This window comes from Mesocricetus auratus, unplaced genomic scaffold, assembly GCF_017639785.1.
Source record: "Mesocricetus auratus isolate SY011 unplaced genomic scaffold, BCM_Maur_2.0 Super-Scaffold_100006, whole genome shotgun sequence".
Classification (NCBI taxonomy): domain Eukaryota; kingdom Metazoa; phylum Chordata; class Mammalia; order Rodentia; family Cricetidae; genus Mesocricetus; species Mesocricetus auratus.
In genome coordinates this window covers 71,422,707-71,450,336 of record NW_024429190.1, presented here as the reverse complement: position 1 = coordinate 71,450,336, position 27,630 = coordinate 71,422,707, and the positions used below count along the sequence as shown (strand labels likewise).

Below are 27,630 nucleotides of genomic sequence, written 5' to 3'. Positions count from 1 at the left end.
TACCACTCCCAGGATGAATTCAGAGACTGTTTTTGGAACACTACTCAACAGAGTGTCACCGTAACACACAATTTAAAAATATAGTAAAGCACAGCTACAACGTCTAGGGATCCAACCACACACAGAGCACTCAAAACCTTAGTGTAATCTGTAGCACTAGGCTGGGAGTGAGGAGGTTAATTCTTTACACTTCTCTCCAAAAAGAATGAAACCTAATCTCTAATCCCACATAATAATGTTCTTATTGTAGTTACAATTACTTAATTTACCACACTGCATCTCTTTAACTGGCATTTGATTTAAATAACTGTAAATAATTAAGAACATTTTAAACAAATTAAAAACATGATAGTTTTCAGTATTAAAATCTGTATAGGGATGCTGGAGAGACAACTAGTGGTTAACAGCACTTCCTGCTCTTGCAGAGGGTCTGTGTTCAGTTCCCAGGACACACATGGTGCCTCACAACCATGTGCAACTCCATTTCTAGGAAACCAATGCCTTCTTTTGGCCCTAGGGGGGACCAGGTCCCTACATGGTGCACATGCATACATGCAGGCAAAGCATTCATACACATAAAATACAAATGAATCTTTTTTTTTTTCAAGTAACAGAGACACTTGAGGCACAGTTCACAGGAAGAATGGGCACTTGGCATGTCCAAGGCCCTGGCTTCAATTTCCAGCACAGGTGACGGACAGACATGTACAGATGACAAATGCAAAGATTTCTGCTGTGAAGTATTTAGCTTCAAGATACTGATGAGAGCTGGGCATGGTAGCACATGCATTTAGTCCCAGCACTCAGGAGACTAAAGCAGACAGATCTTCAAGACTGAGGCCATCCTAGTCTGTTAGCAAGCTCTGGGACAGCCAGAGCTACATAATGAGACTCTGTCTCAGAAGGACAACAAGATGCTGATGAGGCTGACACAGTAGAGACCACTGACTTTTATGGCTGTTGACTTGTATAAACTTATACTTCCGAAGGACCACCAGTCTCTGAAGTGCACAATGACGAGTACTGACAGCGGAACCCTGAATGAGAGGGTCTGTGTTACTGCTGTGCACCATACACACTCCTGAACTTTATCTGTGGCTTAATTTCTTTTGTTTCTTTGGACAGTGCTGGAAAGTAAACCTCAGTTGTTGCCATGTGGGTTTCTAATGAAACCGGCAGCTTAAAGACCATATACCAACTACAGTCAAGCAAAATATGAGATTCTAATTTGTTTCAAGTATGTAGTTTTGGCCTTAATTTTCTTATAATAGTACTACTAATGTATTATAGAAAAGTGCTAAGTACATGAACAAAAACTAGAGTGAGCAAGTAACAAACACTGATTTGTACCTTTAAATTCTGTTCTCCATTAAACAAATTTGGCCCAGTTCAAGTACTATTTTTTTTTTTTTTGGTTTTATCAGACAGGGTTTCTCTGTATTGTTTTGGAGGCTGTCGGTCCAGCCTGGCCTCAAACTCAGAGATCCGCCTGTCTCTGCCTCCCGAGTGCTGGGATTAAAGGCGAGCACCACCACCGCCTGGCTCAAGTACTATTTTTGAAGCAAATTTTTTTGCTTCAGAAAAGCATCTCATTAATTTTTTTTACATTTCCTTCCTGGTGTCACCCTAGCACGTGACAGGTCCCTAGCATTCTTCTCCTTCCTTCCTCCCTCCCCCCTTTGCTCCCTTCCTCCCTCCCATTCACTCACACACACAACACTATGACTAACTGTAGACTGACCCTCTTTGGACAAACACAATGTACAGTGATGTCGCTGCCCACTGTCTACTCAAACTCATGCATCCTCTCTCAGCGACTGTTTCAAAGCCTGGAACTGTGTGTAAGAGCCTCTTTGGTGCTTTAGTAACGAGTTTATCAGCTAATTTCAGTCTTGTATTTACAGATATCCATACTGATTACTTTGGGGTGGGAGGGGTGTGTTTTTGTGTGTACATGTACAGTTGTGCATACACACAAGGAGGGAAAAAGCCAACCTCTAGTGGAATTCCTCAGGGGCTGTCCATTTTGTTTCTTGATACTGGGGCTCATCAATTAGACTAGGCTGGGATCTCCAGGGATCCTCCATCTCCATCTCCCCACCGCTCCCCACTTTAACAGATCCTGAAGATCAAATGCAGGTATCTGGGCTTGTGTGGAAAGCACTTTAACAAGCTATCTCCCAAACACTTCATACTGGCTCAATTCCAAGAACCCAAAGTACTAATATTAATGTCATAGCCAAGTGTGAGAAACTTTATACCAAAGTTCTTCAATTTACTGTGATGATTTCCCATATAAAGTACCTACCCACACAACAATTCTAACCAGTATATCTCAATAGCTAAAATTCACTATTTCCCAAATACACTAAGTTAGCTATGCATGACATACTTAAAATATTTGTTCCTGTGTAAAAAAAATTGTGTAAACTTTATGAATTCTGAAATTAACTGAAGGTAGTAGCAACACATAGGTAAAAAAGTTAACACATCTACAAGAGTTATTTTTAACTACTAAAGTAGCCTTCTGGGATTTAGCTTCTGCTTAAATTACGAAGAATGCTGTCACTTGCTCAACAAAACATTCCTTACCCAAATGTCCTCAGGTACGGATAACTTTGTCTGCAAATAGCAACTGGCAGAACTGCTAGACGGCAACGGAAGGAAGGCAGGCAGGCAGGCAGGCAGGCAGGCACACAACAGAGGACTAGGAGGGGAGCAAATCAGCTCTACATGAAGATCAACTGAGTTAATTCAAGGGCCACTTAGTGTCACCCACTTCCACAGTAAGTCCCTTTGCGGTCACTAGAAGAGCACTTGCCTATTGGCACCGAAAGAGGAATCCACTATGGCTCCAAGCTGGGCTGGAAGTGATGAAGTGCAGGGAACGAGGGCTGGTGAGAACTCTTGAGGGGAGGTAAGATACTCAGGTGATGCCTGCTGCGGAGGCTGCTGATGGTACTGAGGCTGCTGACGGTGAGCTAGCATCTGCTGCTGCAAGAAAGCCTGGTGATACTGCTGCATCTGAAACAAGACACAACAGACAACCCACGATCAAGTCACCCCAGCAGTACACCCATGTGTTCCTTCCTTTTCCCACGGAGAAAAAACTGGAAACCCAATAAACGCACTGTATCTGAAGAAGTAGCTGTCATCAGAGAACTACATGGGGTGATTTAAACTCATTTAATATTAAAAAGCCAGAATCACTTCACCAGATTCAAAATTCCTCCTTTAAATATTTTAAGAAAAAGACAAAGGAGTAGGTTAAGATAAACTGATTCTCTGGGGAAGGGTGGTGGGGAGAAAGGGTACAAGGGGGGAGGGGCTGAGGAAGGGGTAAACTGTCCTCTGGAGCAAATACATAGTACATCCTTCTATGTTTCCCTTTTGCTCAATAGATACGTGCTAAATCGAACAGATATATGACAAAAGACTATAGGGACTCATAAACAGAAGTGTTATCAGACAGCTATAATGTGACACATTCAGATGCAAGAGTTTAACTGCACACTGCTTGAGAATATATCTGCCTTCAATGAAAATATATCAATTAAGTAATTTTTTAACTTGTGTATATATTCTACATGGAAGGGGCAAGGTCATAAATACATGTGGAGGCCAAGACCAACACTGGATTTTTCTATCAATCTCTAGCTTGGTTTTTGAGACAAGATCTCTCACCGAACCGAGAGTTCATCAATTCAGCTAGAAATGGTTGACCAATGAGCTTTAAGAAGCTACCTCTTTCTAGCCCACCCAGTGGGATGCTGGGTGGAGCATGTGCTGTTGGCTTTCTACTTCACTTAGAAGTAGGATCCTCTTGCCTACACAGCAAACACTGTCTACCGAGCCATCTGTCCATCTTCCCTCAGTTTGCATGTGTGTGGACAGAGGCTAAGATGTGGATGTGCGTCTGTCATCACTCTCCCCTTATTTATTGAGACATGGTCTCTCACTGGACCTGGAGCTCACTGATTCGGCCAGATTTCGGAGTGGGGGGGAGCAAACCCCAGGTTTTCCCGTCTCTGCCTCCTTATTACTGGGATTACAGGTGCAAGTTGCCATGCAGCCAGATTTCTGAATGGGTGCTGAAGATTAAACTTAGGTCCTGGTACATGCATGACATGCACTTGCTGGACTGACTCATTTCCCCAACCCCCAAGCTGACTGTGAGTCATGAACTTCTACATTACAATCATGCATACTGTAAATTCCAACTTAGTAATGCACACCTGTAGAGAACATCTAGACATTACACAGCCCTTACCATTGTAGGATACTGTGATGTGGGAGGTGGTGGCTGATAGACTGAATGCATTAAAAACTGTTGTTGAAGGATCTGCTGCTGCTGCTGCTGCTGCTGCTGCATTGCATGCTGATACTATGATAGGAAAAAAAACAGAAATCAATACTGTGGTGATCTGAACGAGAATGCCCCCACAGGCTCATGTGTTTGAATGGTATTTCCCAGTTAATGGTACTATTTGGGCAGAATTAGGAGGGGTGGCCTTGCTGAAATGAGTGTGGCCTTGTTGGAGGTGTGTCACTGGGGATGAGCTTTGGGGTTTCAAAAGCCCATGCTAGGTCCAGAGTCTCTGTCTCTGTCTCTGTCTCTGTCTCTCTCTCTCTCTCTTTCTCTCTCTCCCCTCTCTCAATAAGTGCTCCAGCACATGCGTGCCCACCTGCTACACGTCACCCACACACCATGACGACAACAGCCTGACCTCTGAAACTAAGCAAGCGCCCAATACACACTGTGTGAGTTGCCTTCATCATGATGTCTACACACAGTGATAGAATAGTAACTAAAACAAACAATATTCATACCTTTGCAATGCCAGAGGGTTTTCTTATTATGATCTATTTTTATTTTGTATCTATGGGTGTTTAGCCTGCATGTCTGCCTGTGCATCATGTGCATGCAGTACCCACAGAGTCCAAAAGAGGGCACTAGATTGACTGGGATTGGAGTTATTGACAGTTGTGGGTGCTAGGACTTGAACCTCAGTCCTCTGCAAAAGTAGCTAGTGCTCTTAACCAATGGGCCATCTCTCCATCCCAAGTTCTGTTTTTGTAAGTATTGATTTAATCAGATCAATGATTAAGAAAATCAGATCTTAAAACCAATATAAACTATAATCTGTGACTGTCACTTTATATATGTTTATCAGAATTAGTTTTAAGGTAGTAATAAACTAGTTTAGCTAAATCTGCATCAGCACAGTATAAGGATGCTTGGAAGAGAACTAACAAACACTCGTCAGTGTTTCCTTGTTGATGACGGCGGCCTTCAGTGATCTGACTCATCACAGCAGCTCTCCTTCCGTGTTCGCCACCACTCATGGCGCCACCCAGCACCCTCACTCCATCTCCAGCAGCCAACAGTGGAGAAGCCACACAGGGGCAGCGTCGCGTGCACAATCAGCTCAAGCACACCTCAGACAAAGACACAACGCCTATACTTACAGCACTCCCATTTAGCAAAGTCTAGAGGACTAGAATTTTGAAGGTTTTATTAAGCAGAGAACAGAATAATAGTTCTTTTTTACTCTATTCCAACACAGTCAAAATAATGAAAAATTAAAAACAGGACTACAGAAATGACTCAGCAGTTAAAGACCAGGCTCAGAACCAAAAAAATAAAAAAATAATGAAAAGACAATGTTACTTTTGAAAATATATCAACATAGCATGGAATGGACTCAAAATGCAACAAATTTCTGAATACCAAATAAACACTTTTGCTTCATAAAGCCATGATGTGACCATTTTAAAAGAGCACCTCTTCATTTAATATCATATTCTTCAGTGAGCAGGAAACTAAGGGAAATGTCTATTTGAATACAGTTCACGTTACGATATGCCTATTATATGCCTATGATACAAAAGTGAATGCAATGATACCCGACTGCTGTGTGAATTTCACACTACTTCCCTATCTAAAGTAATAAAAACACTACCTGCTGCAAATAAGCATTTTGAAGTAGCTGCTGTTGCTGCTGCTGCAGCTGCTGCTGCTGCTGCTGAGGAACTCGATGCAAATGAAGTTGCTGCAATCTCCAATCTCCCTGTTGTAACTGCTGGAGGACTCTATGCTGCTGTGGTGGTTGCTGAGGGGGGCCCTGACCCACTAGGACTTCAGACCCATTTCCAGGTCTCAGTGCTCCTGTAGTTCCAAAAACATGAATACACACATAATTTCAACAAGATGGCTGGATTCCAAGTTATTTAATTAAAACATTTCTATGGTCTTATAATAGACTTCTGTATATATTACATAGTCTAAACTAAGTATTTACTGTATTGTACATGCCCATGAAATGTAATTTTGTCATCTACAACTCGAACAAATAAGTATCTTATGAATGCACCATGTGCTGACTTCATCTTCCTACCCAAGAGAGTAGCCACACAGCCTTGTTCCGCAAGTTCCGCCCCAGCATGCCCGGTGATGAATATGCATTCACAGCAGCAAGGCTCTCTGGGTGTTAAGGCATCATTTTCATCTACCGAAATCCCACTGTTTAAAGTTTAGATGGAATCTCTTTCTTGTTCCTTCACCTAACATTCCCTCTTAATTTACTTCATCCCACTCTGCCTTTCACACATTAGTGGCTTACATAGCTATTTTCTTTTACTTTCCTATTATTACAAATATATTTTTCTCACATAACATATCCTGTTTCCCCTCCCTACTACTCCTCCCAGTTTCTCCTCACTTCCCCTCATATCTGGGTCCACTTCCTTCTTGTCTCTCTCTAGAAAATAAATAGGCTTCTAAGGGTAATAAAATAAAATACAGCAAAGATAAAACAAAAACACAGGGGCTAGAGAGATGGCTCAGGGGTTGAGAGCACTGGCTGCTCCTCAAGAGGACCCGGGTTCTATTCCCAGCACCCACATGGCAGCTCACAACTGTCTATCACTATAGTTCCAGAGGATCAGATCCCTTCACACTAGTGCACATAAAATAAATTTTTTAAAAATAAAAAAACTAATGCATCAAAATTAAACAAAACAAAAACAAACAGCTGAGAGTCCAAGATACAAGAGCAGAGAGCCACCGCCGTGCCGGCACCTCTACCTCCACCCCACGCTGTTATAGGAGCACACTGCCACGCCCATCTGTTTTTACTGTGGGTGCTGGAAATCTAAACCCAGGTCTCCACACCTGCTCAGCAAGCACTTTACTGACAGCCATTTATCCAGCCCTGTTTCTTAAAGCACTGTGCTCTGTGCTTTACAATATTAAATTCACTTATATTCTCAGGGAATCAAACAACATCAGCCTAATCCATACCATGAAGAGATCAGAAATGTAAAGGTTAATTACCTTTTGTTTTGTGGTTACTGAATTCACCAGGAGCAGGGACTTTAACAGGCGTTGCTGAACTCTGAATAGTCAGCACACTGGAAGTGGCAGTAGTGGAAATGGCCTTTGGTCTTTGCCTTGGTGCAATTGAGGTTTCTGTTGGTCCAATGGTATCTGTTATTCTGTAACAGAAAAATATAATTCATTCCAAATATTGAGATGATTTCTAGCTTACTATTCATTCTAGCCATGATAGTTACAGATGACCACATTAGTCTTTTTGGATTCCTTCTAAGTATCCATCTTGGAACATATGTTTAATAAAGCTAGTAAAGTAAAAAATACAGCCAGCCATGGATGTTGAAACTGGACCATTGTGCATAGTCAGCCTTTGAATGGAAGAATAGGAATATAACCCAGAGACTAAGGGATGGCCTGAGACTGACACAGTACAAACGGAAACACTCTCATGAGGTTTCTGACAAAACTCAGATTCAGTTTTTTAAAAAGACAAGAAATAACCCCTTAGCTTGGGCTGGAGAAAAAGGAATGCTGTCTCCTAGAGCAGTAAAACACAAGATACAGTGCTTGTCAGGGAAGGCTGCCGGCTCACCTCCAACCCTGTTCGCCTAGAACACTAAATGGGAATCATAAAACACGTCTGACTGGGACGCAGTATAGACCCCAAATGCAGACAGTACAGTGATAACACAATTTTTAAAGCAATATGACTAGCAGACATAGGTGAATTTTCAAAAGGAACAAACAAAAACAGAAAATAGATAAATGTTTATTTTTAATATTTGTATATTAAAAGTCTATCTGGATCAAATCCAACACCCACCGCCTCCCCTCCAACTTCCTCCCTATTACCCTCACAACTTCATGAGCTTTTTATTCATTTTTTGATACCCACTCATGCCAGCATGTGCACAGGTAGGACCAATATAATCTTGAAATTGCATATTCTTCAACTTTGCTTTCTATAAAGTCAGTATAGAATTTCAATCACTTATTTCTTTGATGGCTTCGCTTAATGTTACTCCAAACGATTTAACACCTAAAACTGTGTACGCGTGGTTTATCAAGCCCACAGCTATAGCCATCAGCACACACCTACAGTTCTTTCACAATACCCACATGTAGCACAAGAGGGAGCCATCGTAACAGTTATCTTCCCAAAAGGGAAGAAATAAAAACTGCATCACAAGACTTAGGAATTAGGGCTAGCAGCCTAACTGGACTCAGGCAGTCATGAGAGGAGGACATGAACAGTATTACAGAAGAGGACCGGCTGGGAGGAGGGGCAGGCAGTGTGGGGCGGGGTGCAAAAGACAGTCCTGGAGAGCGCCTGTGGCCAAAATGCATCACAGACATGCAGGGAATGAGCCAAACAAATTTAAGGCAATTTTTCAAAGAAAATTGTATCAATATACTATGGGCACGCCATCTTGTAAAAAGGGTGAGCAGCATGGTAGAATACAAGTCCTCTAAAAGTGCAACAAAGACGTCAGGTCACTGATAGACAGAGCCAATTATGGTTCATTGTAATGATACTCAACATGCCCACAAGACCATTATGTATTCTTAATTGCTGAATCATCTCTCCAGCCCCAGATTTTAAGTCTCAATATACATAACAGAATTCAAATTTATCACTAGAGTAAATAAAAGTAAGCTTTCAAATTTAATTCTTTAGCAAGCTTTCTAATCGTATACACACATAAATTCTACAATTACACACACGAATAGCCTGTGACAAATACTGCTTCATTTCTTAAATATAAGCAATAGACCTACTGGCTATTAACTCAAATCTAAAATTTCCTGAATTAGGAACAGTCAGTGATGAAAATGATGGCAAGCATCAGAGACCCACTGCAACATCGGCAGCTTGCACTCTCATCTGCCCAGGCGAGTAAACAGTTCCCATGACAACAGCATCAAGTTAGTAGTTAGTACCTTTGAAGTTTCTTTTGTACTCACTAGCTAAGCTACAGAACCACAGAATGGACAACACGACATTTTGGGTACAGGATTGCTGCAACCTTTTCTTTCACAGAATGCCTGTTGGTTTCAGCACCGTCTGGCCTACCTGGCTTTTCTCTCACAGAATGCCTGTTGGTTTCAGCACCATCTGGCCTACCTGGCTTTCATTTGGCTTTTCTTTCACAGAATGCCTGTTGGTTTCAGCGCCGTCTGGCCTACCTGGCTTTTCTCTCACAGAATGTCTGTTGGTTTCAGCACCGTCTGGCCTACCTGGCTTTTCTTTCACAGAATGCCTGTAGATTTCAGCGCCATCTGGCCTACCTGGCTTTTCTCTCACAGAATGCCTGTTGGTTTCAGCACCGTCTGGCCTACCTGGCTTTTCTCTCACAGAATGCCTGTTGGTTTCAGCACCGTCTGGCCTACCTGGCTTTTCTTTCACAGAATGCCTGTTGGTTTCAGCACCGTCTGGCCTACCTGGCTTTCATTTGGCTTTTCTCTCACAGAATGCCTGTTGGTTTCAGCACCGTCTGGCCTACCTGGCTTTTCTTTCACAGAATGCCTGTAGATTTCAGCGCCATCTGGCCTACCTGGCTTTTCTCTCACAGAATGCCTGTTGGTTTCAGCGCCGTCTGGCCTACCTGGCTTTTCTCTCACAGAATGTCTGTTGGTTTCAGCACCGTCTGGCCTACCTGGCTTTTCTTTCACAGAATGCCTGTAGATTTCAGCGCCATCTGGCCTACCTGGCTTTTCTCTCACAGAATGCCTGTTGGTTTCAGCACCGTCTGGCCTACCTGGCTTTTCTCTCACAGAATGCCTGTTGGTTTCAGCACCGTCTGGCCTACCTGGCTTTTCTTTCACAGAGTGCCTGTTGGTCTCAGCACCGTCTGGCCTACCTGGCTTTCATTTGGCTTTTCTTTCACAGAATGCCTGTTGGTTTCAGCACCGTCTGGCCTACCTGGCTTTTTTTTCACAGAATGCCTGTTGGTTTCAGCACCGTCTGGCCTACCTGGCTTTTCTTTCACAGAATACCTGTTGGTTTCAGCGCCGTCTGGCCTACCTGGCTTTTCTTTCACAGAATGCCTGTTGGTTTCAGCGCCGTCTGGCCTACCTGGCTTTTCTTTCACAGAATGCCTGTTGGTTTCAGCGCCGTCTGGCCTACCTGGCTTTTCTTTCACAGAATGCCTGTTGGTTTCAGCGCCGTCTGGCCTACCTGGCTTTTCTTTCACAGAATGTCTGTTGGTTTCAGCGCCGTCTGGCCTACCTGGCTTTTCTCTCACAGAATGCCTGTTGGTTTCAGCACCGTCTGGCCTACCTGGCTTTTCTTTCACAGAATGCCTGTTGGTTTCAGCACCGTCTGGCCTACCTGGCTTTTCTTTCACAGAATGCCTGTTGGTTTCAGCACCGTCTGGCCTACCTGGCTTTTCTCTCACAGAATGCCTGTTGGTTTCAGCACCGTCTGGCCTACCTGGCTTTCATTTGGCTTTTCTTTTACAGAATGCCTGTTGGTTTCAGCGCCGTCTGGCCTACCTGGCTTTTCTTTCACAGAATGCCTGTTGGTTTCAGCGCCGTCTGGCCTACCTGGCTTTTCTCTCACAGAATGCCTGTTGGTTTCAGCACCGTCTGGCCTACCTGGCTTTTCTCTCACAGAATGCCTGTTGGTTTCAGCACCGCCTGGCCTACCTGGCTTTTCTCTCACAGAATGCCTGTTGGTTTCAGCACCGTCTGGCCTACCTGGCTTTTCTTTCACAGAATGCCTATTGGTTTCAGCACCGTCTGGCCTACCTGGCTTTCATTTGGCTTTTCTTTTACAGAATGCCTGTTGGTTTCAGCACCGTCTGGCCTACCTGGCTTTCATTTGGCTTTTCTTTCACAGAGTGCCTGTTGGTTTCAGCACCGTCTGGCCTACCTGGCTTTCATTTGGCTTTTCTTTCACAGAATGCCTGTTGGTTTCAGCACCGTCTGGCCTACCTGGCTTTTCTTTCACAGAATGCCTGTTGGTTTCAGCACCGTCTGGCCTACCTGGCTTTTCTTTCACAGAATACCTGTTGGTTTCAGCGCCGTCTGGCCTACCTGGCTTTTCTTTCACAGAATGCCTGTTGGTTTCAGCGCCGTCTGGCCTACCTGGCTTTTCTTTCACAGAATGCCTGTTGGTTTCAGCACCGTCTGGCCTACCTGACTTTTCTCTCACAGAATGCCTGTTGGTTTCAGCGCCGTCTGGCCTACCTGGCTTTTCTCTCACAGAATGCCTGTTGGTTTCAGCACCATCTGGCCTACCTGGCTTTTCTCTCACAGAATGCCTGTTGGTTTCAGCACCGTCTGGCCTACCTGGCTTTCATTTGGCTTTTCCTAGCAGCAGCTTCGCTAGCAGTCATCGGTTCAGGGAGAGTTGAGGGAAGAGAAGAATTCTGGGGAGAAAAAACACATTTTTCACAGTTTTTAAATTGAATTGTAGTAATTTTTGGACTATACATAGACTAATAAACTTTCAAAACACTGACTGTGATACTATTATTTTCATGTCACACATTAAAAATTATCCAGATATACTCCCCAGGTTTAATCTGGAAATATGGCATTACACAAATATTGATGTTCTACAGAAATCTTTAGAAGATGAACACAGCACTACTGCATACAGTATTCTTTCGGGTAAATCTTGAGTTTAAAAAAAAGATTATAACATTTTGTACTTCAGAACCAGGATAACAATCATGTGTTTCTGTACTACAGACAACTGTCACGGCACTGTAAAGTCTATAAAAAAGGAAATGGGAGACAGTGCATCTCTTTATTTCATGTCTGTCTCAGTCTGGGTACTGTGACAGTGAGCTAACCAGAAAGCTAACGCCAGTGTAACCTAAGAGAAAGCTACTCTCCTCCCTAAAACATCACAGCATCATAGAGAAACACTACAGTGGTTCAGTGAGAGCTCTAAAAAAGGAAGAGGTACCCTAATCCTTCCTCTGTCCAGGAGCTAAGTTATACTTGGGGAAAACGTTAAGACAGAACAGAATGACTTCTATAGTGTTCAGGATGGATTACACTCAATGGTGACCTACAAATCTGACACGTACAGTTCACTGTAGTACACAGAAAGGGATATAAGTCAAAACCTTTGATGCAGACATGACAGCATACATACTTAATCCCAGTACTCTGGGAGGCAGAGGCAGGCTGTATCTGTGAGTTTGAGGCCAGCCTGGTCTACATAGTGAGTTCCAGGATAGCCAGTGCTTTGTAGAGAGAGACAGGCAGACAGGAGGGAGGGAGGGAGGGAGGGAGGGAGGGAGGGAGGGAGGGAGGGAGGGAGGGAGGGAGGGAGGGAGGGATCAAGTAAAGCCTTTGAGTAAAATCAGGCATCCCCAGATAAGCACCGTATTTGGCATAGAGCTAGGATGCTGTGCTATACATTAGCTATAATCATAATTGCTATCCTAATTTTACAGCGGGAGAAGGGGATTAGTCACCATAAAAATATAAAAGAAATACGTGCAATCAGTTCTCTCCCTCTACAATGCCTCTACTATTTAAACCAAAGGGTCCCAAGGTTTGCAATTAACACTGTGTATTGAGTCTGACCCAATAATGTCTGACCATACCTCCTGGCTAAAAAACAAAACACCTAAAATCCTGTTATCAAATGCTTGAATACTTAATAGTAACAGCCCATGCTCTGCAATGCCAAGTGTTCTGCTGAAGCTAGCCAGAACACCTGAGAAGTCTAGGAAATGAAGCCTCATACACAAACAAAATCATACTCTCAAGACCACCTGTCAGGGAACAAGTAGCTCTTAAAGCATATACATAGATATGTAAACACACACAATTAAAATGGATTTTAAAGTCTACCTACTTGAAAAACTACTTACATTGATGTTGGACACTGGACAATCCTTTTTGGCGAATTTAAATGCAAAGTAGGATACTTGAAATATGTCAGGTCTGAGCTCTGGATCTGGTTCAAGCATGAACCCTGTAATAACAGGTGCAAACGTTACGATGATGACTGAAGACAAACACTACGGAAAAGCATATTACAGGGGGGGCAATCTGTTCTAGCCTAAGATCAATGACTAACTGATTTGGTAATGCTGAGAGAAAATGGCACAAACTTGTTCTGTAAATGAACTTAACTATGAACACACTACAGAGGCAGATAACAGAACTCTGTGATGAATGGGTGGCACATATTATTACACTCTTGAAAAAGTGACAGAAAACAAAAGCTGAACTGACAACATGAAACCAGTGAACTTAGGGAACACTTAATTATTCAAGAAAGCTCCAGGGTCATGGTGAGGAGATGGACAGTTCTTCAAAAACAATTCCCTTTAACATAACCTGCATAGGACCAAAGTAGGCCCCCACTGGATGTGGGTGACAGGAGCGTCTCAGTCTGTGGGGCTGCTGGCAGTGGGACCAGAATTTATCCCTGGTGCTTGAAATGGCTTTTGGAGTCCACTGTCTATGGAGGGATGCCTTGCTCAGCCTAGATACAGGGGGAGGCCCTTGGTCCTGCCTCAAGGTAAGATACAAGAGTTCCTTGACTCCCCATGGGAAGCTTTTCCCTCTCTAAGCAGTGGATGGGGAGTAGGGGGAGGGCAACAGGAGGAGAGGAGGGAGTGGTAACTGGGATTGGTATGTAAAACAAGAAAACACTATTAGTTAAAATATCTTTATTTTGAAATTATCCTAATCACTGGGAAAAGGCTAAGTATGCACATTATAATTTATTTAGCAGAGCAGAAGAGGAATGGCACCAGGGATTTTTGAAGAAATGCTTCTTGGCACACTAACAATAAGAACCACAGTTCTTTGTTTCAATATTCTTTCTCATCATCGTGGCCAGAGGTTTGAGCAGCTTTATAAGTGTTAGTAACATACTAACCTCAACCTTACAGCATATGTCAACTGACCATTAACTACCACTTAACTATTTTTTGAGTGACTGCTGTTTCAATTTTCCAGGGCTGAAATTCATATCCAATTATGTAACTAAAAAAAAATTAGTTGTGTTAAGATATCTCTATGGTCAGTTCTACTTCATTACCCTTAAAATACTTCCAATGACTAAATTATGTCAAGTATGTTTGAAATGAAAATTTACATTAGCTATTCTCAAATTTTCTAGTGAAACAGTGAGTGAATGTCCACATTCATGGGACTAAGATAGAGCTACACATCAAAACAGACTCAACTCCCTTCGAAATCTAGTACCTTGAACAAAGAATCATAAACAGTGACTCCAAGGGACAAAGACTAGCTTGTGTCAGGAAATTGTGAGCTTGATTTTTTAAATGCAAAAATTATCCATGTAAAATGATTTATATATTTTAAAAGCAAAAGTTTATTCTTTGTAGTTTTATTATCATTATTAGACTAATATAACTAAAAACATTTAATTCAAGTATTTGTTAGTTTATACTCAACCCTTATAATAAAGATCTAGAGATCTACAAGGTATATTCATCTCCTAAAATAAGTTGTATCTTAATACCAAAAATATTAAGTGCTTTACATAAAATTAATTCAACAAAGTAAAATAAATTTTAACATACTTTTAATACTGTTTATTAAAATTATTTAAAGACAACCAAGTTACAGGAAACACTAAATTCACAAAATTATTATATTTTTACTCTAATAAGTATATTTGTCTTATGACATCTAATTCTAAAAGTAGCTAATAATAAACACTTATTCCTATAAAGCCTCAATTTGACATGCAGAAGGGGTAAAATGCTCTCAAATATATGAAAATCAAGAATAATGGGAAGGATCTCGTTATAAATGACAGGTCCCAAATTCAGTCTCTGTCAGCACAGAGTAACATGATCCTGTGTTACATAAATTATAGCATCTGCAATGGATAACACATCAGGCATGGAGGTAAATCAGTTCTTCTGACACAAAAGCAGAGTATACACATGCAGATGTCAGGGGACAGCTTCCAGGAGTCAGTCTCTACTTCCATGGTGGCTTCTACAAAAGGAACTCTGGTAGTACTGATCTTGTTCATCGAGCATTTTTATTACCACTGAGCCATCTCACTGGCTCCAGTTTTTAAAACTTGCAGGAATTTTAAAATACCAAATTTACTTGAATGTTTTTAGTTTATTCAGTATATTTAGTGAATTTCACTTTTGGCATAGTCAAATTGATACCAGAAACTAAAATCTTCACATTTATGATCAAGTAAAAGAAGCATATGCTACACAATAAACTGCCAATTAATTAAACTCCAATTGAGCCTAAAATTATCAACAGTATTATCAGGCTTACCACAGTACTACACAAACACTTTCCCACACACATAAACACGGAAATTCGGTACTACTTAGGAATGCATCTCACATCAAGGCATAAGCGGCTCAGTCTTTCACAAAGTGTTGGTCAGTGAGAACACTCTGAGCCTTTAAGCCATTGAAAGATCTCTAGTAAAACTGTACATTCAATCATTACTAAGACATTGTACTTAGCAACAAATCAGTTACAGTGATTTGTAAAAGTATCTCCAATAAAACATTAAAATTCAATTAACCAGAGAACATAGCAACTGAATTCCACACTCTAATTTTGGGCAACACAATTAATAGGGATTATTTCATGCTTCTGTTGTCTTAAATTTTTCTGAGAATACTATCATGCAAAATAGAGAGGGTTAGGAGTTTAATATTTATTCAGATATACAATGGAGGTATGTGTGCTTGTTTTTTTTAAGCCATCCTACTAAAAAAGAACTATTTTTAAAAGCTAGAGAAATATCATCAGAGGGCTGACAAACCTAGTCACAGGTACCTGGACAGTAGGTAACCTGGACTGCCCAGACAGGCAACTCCAACTTGACTGGAGGCTGCCACAGGTCAGAAAGCTGATCATATGCTACCAGGTGCTTCCCCGTGGAGATTAAAGTGGAGGTCTGATGCCGTCACACAGGGGCTGGTATATATAATGAGCTACACAGAGCTGCAGTGGAGATCTCTGGAAATAAAGCCCTGAGTACAAGTTTAGAGAGAAAGTGGAGTCCTACAGAAGTACGTATTATGGTATTTCCATGAATGCTGATGTCCTACATCCACGGGTCAAGCCCAGTGACTTGACCCCATGAGAGTGGACGAGGCTCAGAGGGATGGCAAAGCCTTCCTCAGGGCGAGTGTGAATACTGACGGCGTGTCCAGAAAGTGTCCTCTGTAGCTTTCTCTCACCACTCCCTGGTGAATGTTTACAGCATGAAGATTGCTCCTACTGAGACTCGATAAACCTGCCTCCTTGTTTAGCTGTACATAAAAAGGTGCTGAGGCTTCTCCATCAGAGTCCAGACCACTGCTCCTAGCATTTCTGTATGTTTGTCTGTCTTCCTCCTTACCCCTGCTCAGGGTTGAGGAGCCAAGGACACAGCTCCCCTATTTAATGTGCTCACCCCTAAGTGTGTGGCTGGCAGTGCATCCTTTCCCCACTCGCTTAGTCTGGTTCCCTTGCCTAAGAAAAGCGTTCTGTTATAATGCAAAGTACTTTGTGTGTGTCGGGCTGATATAATTCTCCAACTTCCAACTGAGGAAATCTGTATCACAGAAAGTCTGTGCTATATATAAGATGTCTCTTGGGACATCATGATCAAGTATTTCACTGTGTAGCCCCGTCTCCTTAATTTACACAAGACCCATATGTTAGCAAAGTTGACTACTTATCAAATAAATAACAACTATTATTTGCAATTTATCATTTATACAAGCATTGCTGAATTGGGGGATTTGGTGGGAGTGGTGTTATCGACTGAACCCAGAGCCTCATGCCTACCAGGCAAATGTTCTACCACTAAGCAATACGCAAGCCCTCGGCCTTTCTGAATCTTTCCTAGTGTAATTCAGCGTGGCCTGGATCTGGCCACAGTGTTCTCCTGCATCTGCCTCCCAGTGCTAGATTTACAGGCAAGCCATCTGGGCAGACTTAAAAATGTAAAGTTGTAGGTCACTGGGTTATCTCTTATACCTCCCGGAATTAAGGGCTTACATTTTTTACATTCTAGACATGTGATTAAATTCATACCTATTTCTTTCTGTGTATATTTTACTTTTTACATTTAAATATTTTGTTTATGTAAAGCTTTAACAGAAAAGATGAAGACTTTGCTCTAACTTTGTTTACAAATGGCTAAGAAACTTATTTATTTCCATTAAGTTCCTCATTAACTTTAAGCACTATCTTTATCATATGATTATCAGATAAATTTAAGTTGACACTGTTCTGTGGCACAGAGGCTACAAGAGGGTGATTAAAATGCAGAAAACGGTGGAGACACTAAAGGCACTTTAGCTAGAGCTGCTTTAATTCTGCAGTCGCCTAGACGACACTCCACTGTCCAATGGCTGTCTCCTCCCCGAAAAGAATCTTTCTCAAGTTTTACAATGGACAGGTACAAAATGTTAAATTACAGTATTGTTTTAAAAGCAAGCAAAGGCCTTTAAAAAGGCTGGAAAGAAATCTGGTTACTTATTAACCACATGGATATTTGGTTTCAAAGATACAAAAATTCAAGAATTAAATGTTGTTGTGTGTTCCCAAGATTTCTGATGGTCTTAATTATGTAATTGCTGCCATGTGCTATTAACTCTTATCTAGGAGGTTAAAAATATTCTTGTATTCATTGGTAATTAGATTGTTTTTGGCCTCTATAGAGATGAATAACCATTTTTAAATATTTTACCATAGTTTATAAAATTATATGAAATTAAGTCTAGATTTAAGAAAGAATATAAACAGCAGGCCCAAAATTACAGTATCTTTAAAAATAGTTAATGCATCTTTCCAAATACTCACTTATCAAACAATGTATGTTGTGGGAGTAGCGAGAACCGTCTGGGATGGTGAAGCTGCCATCACAGATAGCAACCTGACTCTCACCAAAAGGAAGAGTGAAGAAACAAAGTTTGTACAGTAAACATCCCAGGGCCTGTAAAACAAAGAAACAGGAACATCGTCAGGGGTCAACAATCAACCACACAACATAAAAACAGCCAAGACCAGGGCTGGGAATGGAGCTAAGAGGTAGAGCATTTGTTTAACATATGCAAGGCACTAAGCACAATCTTCAGCTGTACGAACAAGAAAACCAAACGTTAAATATGCTATTTAAGACAAACAAGTTGAACACTCCTATTTTGGATCCAATATTACTTACAAGTTACCATGTTCCATGTATTTAAAAGCCTTGAGCTTTATAGTTTGGTGTTTCTCTGCTGCATCTGTGACCAGTTAGAGAAGCTGCTCTGGCTTATCTACTTTGATACTGTCCTCATTGGTATTGTCAACTTGGCACAAGCTACATAAGACAAGAGGCCTCTATCAGAATGCTGAGGGCAACTCTACGGAGGTGTTTTCTTAATTAATGATTGATGGAGGAGGGCGCAGCACACTGTGGATGGTGACCACCCCTGGGCTGGTGGTCCTGGGTGACATAAGAAAGCAGGTATTACAATAATCGGATAAGAAGATCTCAAAGATTTGATTGTCTTGCAAGACTATCCCAGGAGGGAGCAGGTTGGGGAACCAGAAAAGAGACAGTCACTGGTTTGCACCCATTATACACATGAAGCTGGCAAGGTGACTCAGGCAGGGAAGGGAGGCCCTTGCTCCTAAGCCTGGAGGCCCGAATGAGATCCCTGAGACCCATATGTTATAAAGAGAAGATCAACTTCTAAAAGTTGTCCTGACCTCCACACACATGCATGGAACCTTACAAACAAAAAAATGTAACTTTTAGTTAAAAACATCAAAACTATATCACTTCTTTTGTAAGTTTTAGAATTATTTCAAAAAATTATATTTCTCTATTGATAACAAGTTCATGCAAATCCAACTAATAATTAATGTTTAATGCATTCAGATTATACAATAGTTTCTTAGACTACTAAATACAATCCAAAATGTATTTTACTTGCAAGTTTGAAAAAGATGTGAGATTCTAAACAAGTTTTTATATAAATTAACACTATTAGTATAACTAAATCCAGATAAATATATAATAAATGATAAGGACCTTCAATAAAAGAATTTTTAAAAGTTTACTTTTGTTAGTTCCCATTTAAAAAAGATCATAAGATATCCAGAAAGTTATACTGCAATTGTCTAACAGTTACATCCAGATTTTCTAATTCTATTCATTCAAAACTTAAAAATGTGAACATTCACTTGCGATCTAAAGCCTAAAATCTAGGTAGCATGCAAGTATCCCCCTTTCCTGAACACAAGTATTGCCCCTCCTAACTCAGAAGATTAAACATGCCAGCACTCGTCTCCTGAAGAAGAAGCTCCTTTCGACATGGGAAGGATGCCTCTAGGGTGGCAACAGTCACGAAGGCAGCTCAGCCGAGACTCATCTAGTTAGAGCAAAGGTCAGCCCTCGAGCCTTACCCAGATGTCAGCCTTGGTGGTGATGGGTCTCCCGCCATAAAGGTTGATCATTTCCGGGGCTCGATACGACAGAGTCGTGTACCTGGCAGCACGAGGGAAACAAGGACAGGTGAGACATGCTTCTCTAGAAGATGCAGCATAAAAGGCGTTGGTCTCAGAACTATACAGAAATAACACTGTCTTTAAAGGCTTGTTAGAAGTCTATCAAGAATTAAGTGAAATGCAGTATCTACAGACATTTTATTCAGCAATTATAAAGTATCTCAAATAATATAAAAGCTGAATTTCCTTTATTAATAAAAACTTAAAAGACAACCTATTAGAAATATTTCTGTTGCTTTATATGAAGTAATTCAGTCTAACTATCACAGCCTCCTTATCAGATATTTTCAACTATTGAAAGTAAAACTGCACTCTCAAAATTTTAATTTATCTCTTTCCTAAGAAGTTTATTTTAGAAATGTTAGTATACCTAGTTCACACAGTAGTTAATGTTGAGTTTTTATAATTCTCTTAAAAGTTATCTATTTTTTTTTGGTTTTTTTTTTTTTGTTTTGTTTTGTTTTTACGAGACAGGGTTTCTCTGTATTGTTTTGGAGGCTATCGGTCCAGCCTGGCCTCGAACTCACAGAGATCCGCCTGCCTCTGCCTCCCGAGTGCTGGGATTAAAGGCATGCGCCACCACCACCCGGCCAAAAGTTATCTAACTATTACAACTCAATTATACACATTATGTATGCTTTTAACATGACTACTAATCTAAGCTCTTTGGAATTAAAGACACTGTAAATAAATATTCACTAACAAAAGCCAAATCTATTAGGAACAGAAACTTTTAATTAAGTAAGTGCTCGAATCTCATAGCAGAAATCATAAGAATATAAATGGACCACCTCTAGCACAGCAACATTCTTTTTCAGTATTTATATTTTATTTTACAAGAAGAATCTTAAATCATAACACTCTAATACAAATTACACTTACTGGTGAGATTGTCCGAATGGTATTACTATAGAGGGACCAAAAAACAAACTGCATAATAGCAGAACTTCCATCACTGTATCCCAGCACCAAAGGCAGGATTGGCCCTGAGTAAATACTTGTTAGCTCAACTAGACAATCCATCAACTCTTCAATTCAGCCACAAAGGATACAAACTCGTAATGCGCTTACATCATCATAAAAATTTAACTGAGCCTTAACTATATCCCAAGATGCAACAAGTTAAATGTTTATCAGAGTAGAAAACTGAGACCTCAAGCAGTCACTAGAAATCTACATCCACAAGATTTTTTTAATTACATGGATGTACATGGATACCAAAAAGTCAACTTGTAAGGCTTATACTCTTGTGTTCTCCAGGACATTTATGTTACTATCTGACTCTTGTTATAGAATTGAATGCCATCATTCTAGGCTGTTTCCTGAGTAGAAGCATGCAGTCCACAGTGTATGTCCCTGCTTTACAATCTCTCTCTCAACAGCTTCTCATCCAACCCTGGAATCCATGAGGGAGTGCTAAGGAGAATACTGAGAATCCCTGTCCTGACAGATTGCTGTCCTGTGTTTGCTGCATTTTCTGAAGCTAAAAAGCAGAAAGGTTAGGTTCCCACAAGAAATACTGGACTAAGAAACACAAGCATGTGTGACATTTTCTGAGAAAGCTTTGCAATACAGCACTGATGTAAGACTTCATACAGTCTTAGCACTTATGTCTTTCACACAATCTTCAGCATGTATGATACACACTCTCAAAAACAGCTAACCTGCTGTGAGCAATTTATTTTTGCAGAAACACCACTGCACTGTATCAGTATAGACTGCGACACTATGCTGAACTCACAATCACTTAAGGGACTGGAGAGGTGACTCAGTGTTTAAGGATACTTCTTGCTATTGCAGAAGACCAGGGTTCCGTTCTGAGCACAACTCTCCATAACCCAGTTTCAAGGGATCCAACGCCATCTTCTGACCTCCACAGGCACTACACACACGCGTGGTACACAGATACACACACACAAAACAGTCACACTCATATAAAAATAAGTTTTATTTTACACAGCTTAAAATTCTCTTAGTGAATCTAGTAGCTACTACAGCTTATTTTACAAGTTTCATTATTAATCTGTTTGCCACATAAAAAATTTCATTCATCGTTCTCATCAACTGTCTGCTAGACTGCCTTTTCATATACTAATCATTTTCATTTTGAAGGAATCTACAAATGGAATAATGTAAAATCTGTATTAATGCAGCTAGTTATAGTCTCAAGTTAATCAAAATGCCTGAGACAAAATGCAATAAAGACAAGCACTTACTTTTTAATTTCTTCTTCTACTATATTAACTCCATCTTTTTGAGGATTAAGAAATTTATTAGTGGCACTGCCGAAGTCACAAAGTACATAATTTCCAGCATCATTTAGCAAAATATTTTCTACCTTAAGAAAAGAAAATCAATGATTACTATTTTCAAAGTGAACATTGTCCTTTTTTTATAAATCTGTTTTGATCAGATGCTTGGTACATATGTATATACACATACATATATGTGTATGCAGACATAGGACACCTCAAACCAGAGACAAATGAACCAGAGAAGGCACTGAAAATTCCTGAGGATCCCAGAACTCCAGAGGCTGAGGCAAGAGGCCAGGATTAACAATAAAAATGACCAACCCTTATTGTCCTAAATTCTCTCTATGAAGGAGACCTAGTGGCGGTCAAGATCTTCTTTGAGTATATCTACACTTTTCTCCATTCCAAAGACTTCAGCCTACCTGAAGACAAGTAATGGAAGCATTTTAACTCCATTTCTGATTGACATCTATAAGCCTATTGCAAAATGCTTGAGGCCAGAAGTGTCACTGGTTTGGATTATTTTTTATATTGGGGACAAGATTCAAGACAACTCTCAAACTAATTCACATGTCATATGCACCACATACATTAAGTCTGACAATAATTAAATTCAATATTCTAATTGCAGTCTGAAGCATGTGACCAGGTACATAATTTCACACTCATGGCGCCACCATATCAAGTCTCAAAACATCTAAGAAAGTGGGCCTTTTTAAATGTGGATTTTCTGAATCGAGATGCTTAGCCTATAGCACCATTTTTATTAAAACTTCTACAGTGAAAATACAAATTTAAATTCATACTTTAAACTTGGAAATCAGAATTAAAATAACTCAAACAAATTGTGAATACTCCAGGATAGGTTCAGAGAAAGCCCTCTCTGCTGTTCACCAGTGTTTATATTGTTGAACAAATTGCTTAAGCACTCCCCTCTCTAGTCATCTTACCCAGAAAGCAGGGAAGATAATAATTACTACATAACAGGTTAGAACACTCAAGGTATTCAGAACATGGACTGTATTATATTAAGGACAAAAATTGTTATTATTATGGCAATGTCTTTTGGTTTTATATTTATTTCTATTACTAAAAAGCTAATAAAGCCTAAGCTCTCATGATTATCAACAACCTACATTCTACATTTTTTTTACCAGAAGATATAAAACTGTATTTAATCAAAACAATCATTCACTTGTTTATTACTAAACAACCAAAGAGCCTCTGCTATATATCCCGCACTGTTCTAAGAGCTTGGACAGATCACACCCATAATCCAACCAACAGCAAAGGCCTCGTGAGCCTCACCTCCTAGCGGGAACAGCACACAATACACACTAGGCAGCAGGATCTTGGGGAGGGGACAGGGGCAAGGAGAGAAAGGAAGAGACATTTTAAATGCTAAGTTCAGAACAAGAGTGTTGCACGGTTCTTACCTTCAGATCTCGGTGGATGATGGGAGTCTTACACTGATGCAACCTTGCAACAGCTTCACAGGTATCACAGAAGATCTGTAAGACTTCGGATTCAGTAAAGCCCGTCTGCAGCTTCTTATTCATTTGATTCACCACCTGCCCAGCTAAGCAAAGAAGCAACTCTGAGGACGCATGCCATGAAGTCCACCAGAAAGACGCAGAAACACCCTTTCAGCTACTCTGAACCCTCACGAGGGGTCTTCCACCTGCTGCACTGAGAAGTGACACACTTTCTCACATTTCACATGTCGGAGATCAGAACACTGAAAAAAGACAGTATCTTGCTAATACTATTTGCCATTTTTCTAACATTTAACCACTTCTGAAATTGCAGTTTTTCCCGGTGATTAACGATATATTCCTTTGAAACAATAGTCATTCAACACTTTTGTACTGGGCAAAGTGTGGTAAACAAAATAAGGTTTCTATTATCATGGAATACAGTGGCACAAGGCTAAAGATAAAGACACAGATACGTGACTATAATTGAAGGAACTTAGATTGGGGAAAGGATGGGAAGAAAGGAGAAGAGATCAACTTAGGCTTATGTAAGTGAGACTCCTGTTGAAAGAATGATTACAGATTAACGAGGCAAAGATTTAGGAGACGGTGTGGGTAATAATGTGTACACAAGCATCTCCTGTAGGTAGGAATTTGCTGACAGCAAATAACTGTTAAAGAGACAGTGCCAGCATGGCTGAGGAGCACAGAAAGACGAGATGGACCTGATGCAAGCCTCATACTGGTAGCTGCATCTCACTCTTTTTCTTGAAAGCCAGCCAAAGAGAACTATGGATCTAACTCTTTAAAATATTGCTTTGATTATAGGATAAGGGAATCTGATGGGTAAAGTCACTAATGCTTTACTCCTGGTAACAAATAACAGAACTGGGAAAAAAAAAATCAATAACCTTGCCCAGCTGCGGACTATGCGCACCGCAGACCTGCCAGATAAGATCCGGCAGCATTGCTGTTAAAGGTGGCTGCTTTCTGACTGGATCTGAGGCCTGCTCCACAGGAGGGACTCGTGCTACTGCCAGACTAAACTCAAACTCATGCTCCTGCTCACCTCAGCCTCTTCAGCATATCCTACCAGCATGAGCTGACACACCAACCATATTCCTGATACTATAGACCTAATCAAAAGCACATGGCTGGGGAGACAACAGACATGGGTGAAGGGGGTTTGTTACTATGTAGACATGCTGTCAAACTGCCTTCTAAACATTTAGGCTTATACCCAAAGACAATGCCCTTCTCAGCCTTGCTCAGAGAAGCTCCTTTTTCTTTCAATGGCAGTAGCTAATGCAGACTCCTAACTATAAAGCTTCCAGAACATGTGCCTGTTGAATGCTCAGTCATAAATAGCACCCCTACTCACCTCTCTTACACACATACCACAGACAGACACAGACACAGACACAGACAGACAGACAGACAGACAGACAGACAGACAGACACAGACACACACACACACACACACACACACACACCCCTGCCTCCAAAGCCTAAGGAGCATCATGGAAAAGAAGACAGGGAATTTAGAGCTGGGGGAGGGCAGCAGTGCTATAACCTTCCAGGAATAGCATGGCTACTGCACTCACGAATGCACAGCAGCTGTGAATGCCTTACCTGTACAAGACCAAGTCAGCCAGCACTCACAAACAGAACAGGGGCTCATGAGGCCCCAGGCCTCCCTCAGCAGCTACTGGCAGGTGATGACTGCTGGGAGAGGGGGTCATGTTCCTCAGTGGCACTCAATGGTCAGCTCCCCATGCCAGAGCAAATAATCCCCAACCATGCTCTTGCAACTATCCCTGGTGTGTGGGGGGATGTGTGTGCGCACGTGACTACACGCATGTTAGTGTTTACATCCAAGTGAGAAGGGGCTCCACTGGGAAGAGCTCAGGTGCTTCTGCAGCCTCTGCTCCTTCTGTCTCCATAAGAAAATCTACCCCAGAAGAGCCTACTAGAGACAAGAGCATGAAAGAGGTGAAGTAAACTACTCCAACTAGTCAGTCACAATTAACAAGTCAGCAGTGCCACCCGCCAGGCTCAGTCCACAGCAGCTGATGGACCGACCCACAAGCTGCTTTATGCTACCCAATTTTCAAGTGTTTTACTGTAGAGCAAAAGCTAACAGAGATACAACTTATGGGAATTAATACAAAGCAGCCTCTAAAACAAACTTAGAAAGTCACAAATTGCCATAAATGTTCATAAGTCATTCATAAAACAATAGAAATATATTCCAAATAACCATACTGATATCCAAAATTCTAATTCCATTCAGTGTTTCAACCTTCCTAATGCTGCGACCCTTTAATACAGTTCTTCTTGTTGTGGTGACCCCCCCAACCATAAAATTATTTTCATTGCTACTTCATAACTGTAATGTTGTTACTTTTATGAATCATAAAGTAAATATCTACTATGTAAATACGACCCTTGTGAGAGAGTTGTCCAACACCCAAGGGAGTTATGACCCACAAGTTGAGAACCATTCTTTTAAGTGATACATCACAAAACTAGCAAGTTAAGTAACAGCAAAACATGAATTTCCAGGTAAAATGCGACTGACTGCACGGCACAGAAAATGGCAGTAAACCCTGAGAACCCCGGAAGCATGGAGCAAGTGATGGTGCATCCTTCCAGTTTCCAGTGAGGGCTCTCCCTACACAGTCAATGTGCGGACTGTGACGTTAGCTGGTTTCCACTGAGGGCTCTCCCTACACAATCCATGTGCGGACTGTGACGTTAGCTGGTTTCCAGCGAGGGCTCCCCCTACACAGTCAATGTGCGGACTGTAACGTTAGCTGGTTTCCAGTGAGAGCTCTCCCTACACAGTCCATGTGCGGACTGTGCACGTTTCCTCGTCCTAACATGCAAGAGGCTTCTACAAAAAAAATAAGAGCAGAGAATTCCTTCTCCCACTCTCTGTTCCTCCAAAACACTCCTCTGCCCGGGAGAAACAGAATGTATCTACTTGATTCATATGAGAAAAGGGGTATTCAGCCCAGGCCTCTGCAGCCTTTCTCCTAAGATAAAATTGCCAATCCAGAGGATACATTCTGTTCTCTCACAAAAGAGAAGACAGAGTAACAAAGCAGAAGAATCGGGGGAAGTTAGAATAAAGAAAAACTGCTTTAAACGTTTAATTAACATAAACAAAGATTTATACCTAAAACAAGAGCAACAGGTATTTTAAAGAAAAAAATAAGAAAGGATTGCTAAAAATTAAAATAACATAGCAAAATTACAAAACTCTATAGAAAACCTTCATATACGCTTAAGGAAGCTTCCAACAAAAGCAGAAATTAAAAGGAAAAAATGAAAAGATAAACAGAAGAACAATCACAAGAAAACAAACATCCATTTCAAACAAAAAGAACACAAACATACAACAGAAAAAGCTGGGTGTCTTACAAAACCTAGCCAGGAGGTGGCGCATGCCTTTAATCCCAGTACAGGCAGGCCAATCTCAGTTTGAAACCCAGCCTGGTCTACGAAGCAGGTTCCAGGGAAGCCAGGGTTACACAGGAAAACCCTGTCTCAAAAAAAAAAAAAAGAAAGAAAATACTAAACTGACACAAATGAATCATACATATTGTAAGATTTTAATACACTCAAGATAGGTGAAAAGCTCCTGGGTAGTGTCTATGCAGAAAATGGATCACATAAACAAATGAACTATCTATCATACTAGTAGACAGAAAAAGGACACAATGCAGTGTCTGCATCGGTATTACTTCTATCCCAAAATCTTTTTTCTGAGCAAATTAACAATCAAATGTGGGCACAGAATATACACATGTTTGTCTATGATCACTCCCCTGCCCCAGTGTGCCCAATCAGATTCATCTGACCTCAGAAAGTAGCAGTACATGAAAGGGAAAATATAAATGTACAAGCTGAAGATCTCAGAAATGTTTCCACCCATAAATTCATTATAAAAAGTTAAAGAGGGTGGAGACGCAGCTGAGAGGGGGCACACTTGAGAGGCATAATCCAGCCCTGCGTTCTCACCCACACCTAACAAGTGGTAGAGGGAATAAGCAGTTAGGACTCTAAGAGAGAAGGAAAT

General features: G+C 41.0%; 1 protein-coding gene across 2 annotated transcripts in view; it reads right to left on the bottom strand.

Moving 5' to 3' along the window:
* Positions 1-27,630, bottom strand: part of Bmp2k (BMP2 inducible kinase) — a 93,349-nt gene that overhangs the window by 28,822 nt on the left and 36,897 nt on the right. For both annotated transcript variants that reach the window (XM_040747453.1, XM_040747452.1), the window contains exons 4-13: positions 23,508-23,650; positions 22,033-22,154; positions 19,715-19,796; positions 18,122-18,254; positions 13,174-13,277; positions 11,630-11,709; positions 7,337-7,497; positions 5,964-6,169; positions 4,271-4,384; positions 2,822-3,024 (exon numbers count right to left, since the gene is read on the bottom strand). In XM_040747453.1, the coding sequence (XP_040603387.1) occupies positions 2,822-3,024; positions 4,271-4,384; positions 5,964-6,169; positions 7,337-7,497; positions 11,630-11,709; positions 13,174-13,277; positions 18,122-18,254; positions 19,715-19,796; positions 22,033-22,154; positions 23,508-23,650 (1,348 nt within the window). The remainder of the gene's footprint in view (positions 1-2,821; positions 3,025-4,270; positions 4,385-5,963; positions 6,170-7,336; positions 7,498-11,629; positions 11,710-13,173; positions 13,278-18,121; positions 18,255-19,714; positions 19,797-22,032; positions 22,155-23,507; positions 23,651-27,630) is intronic.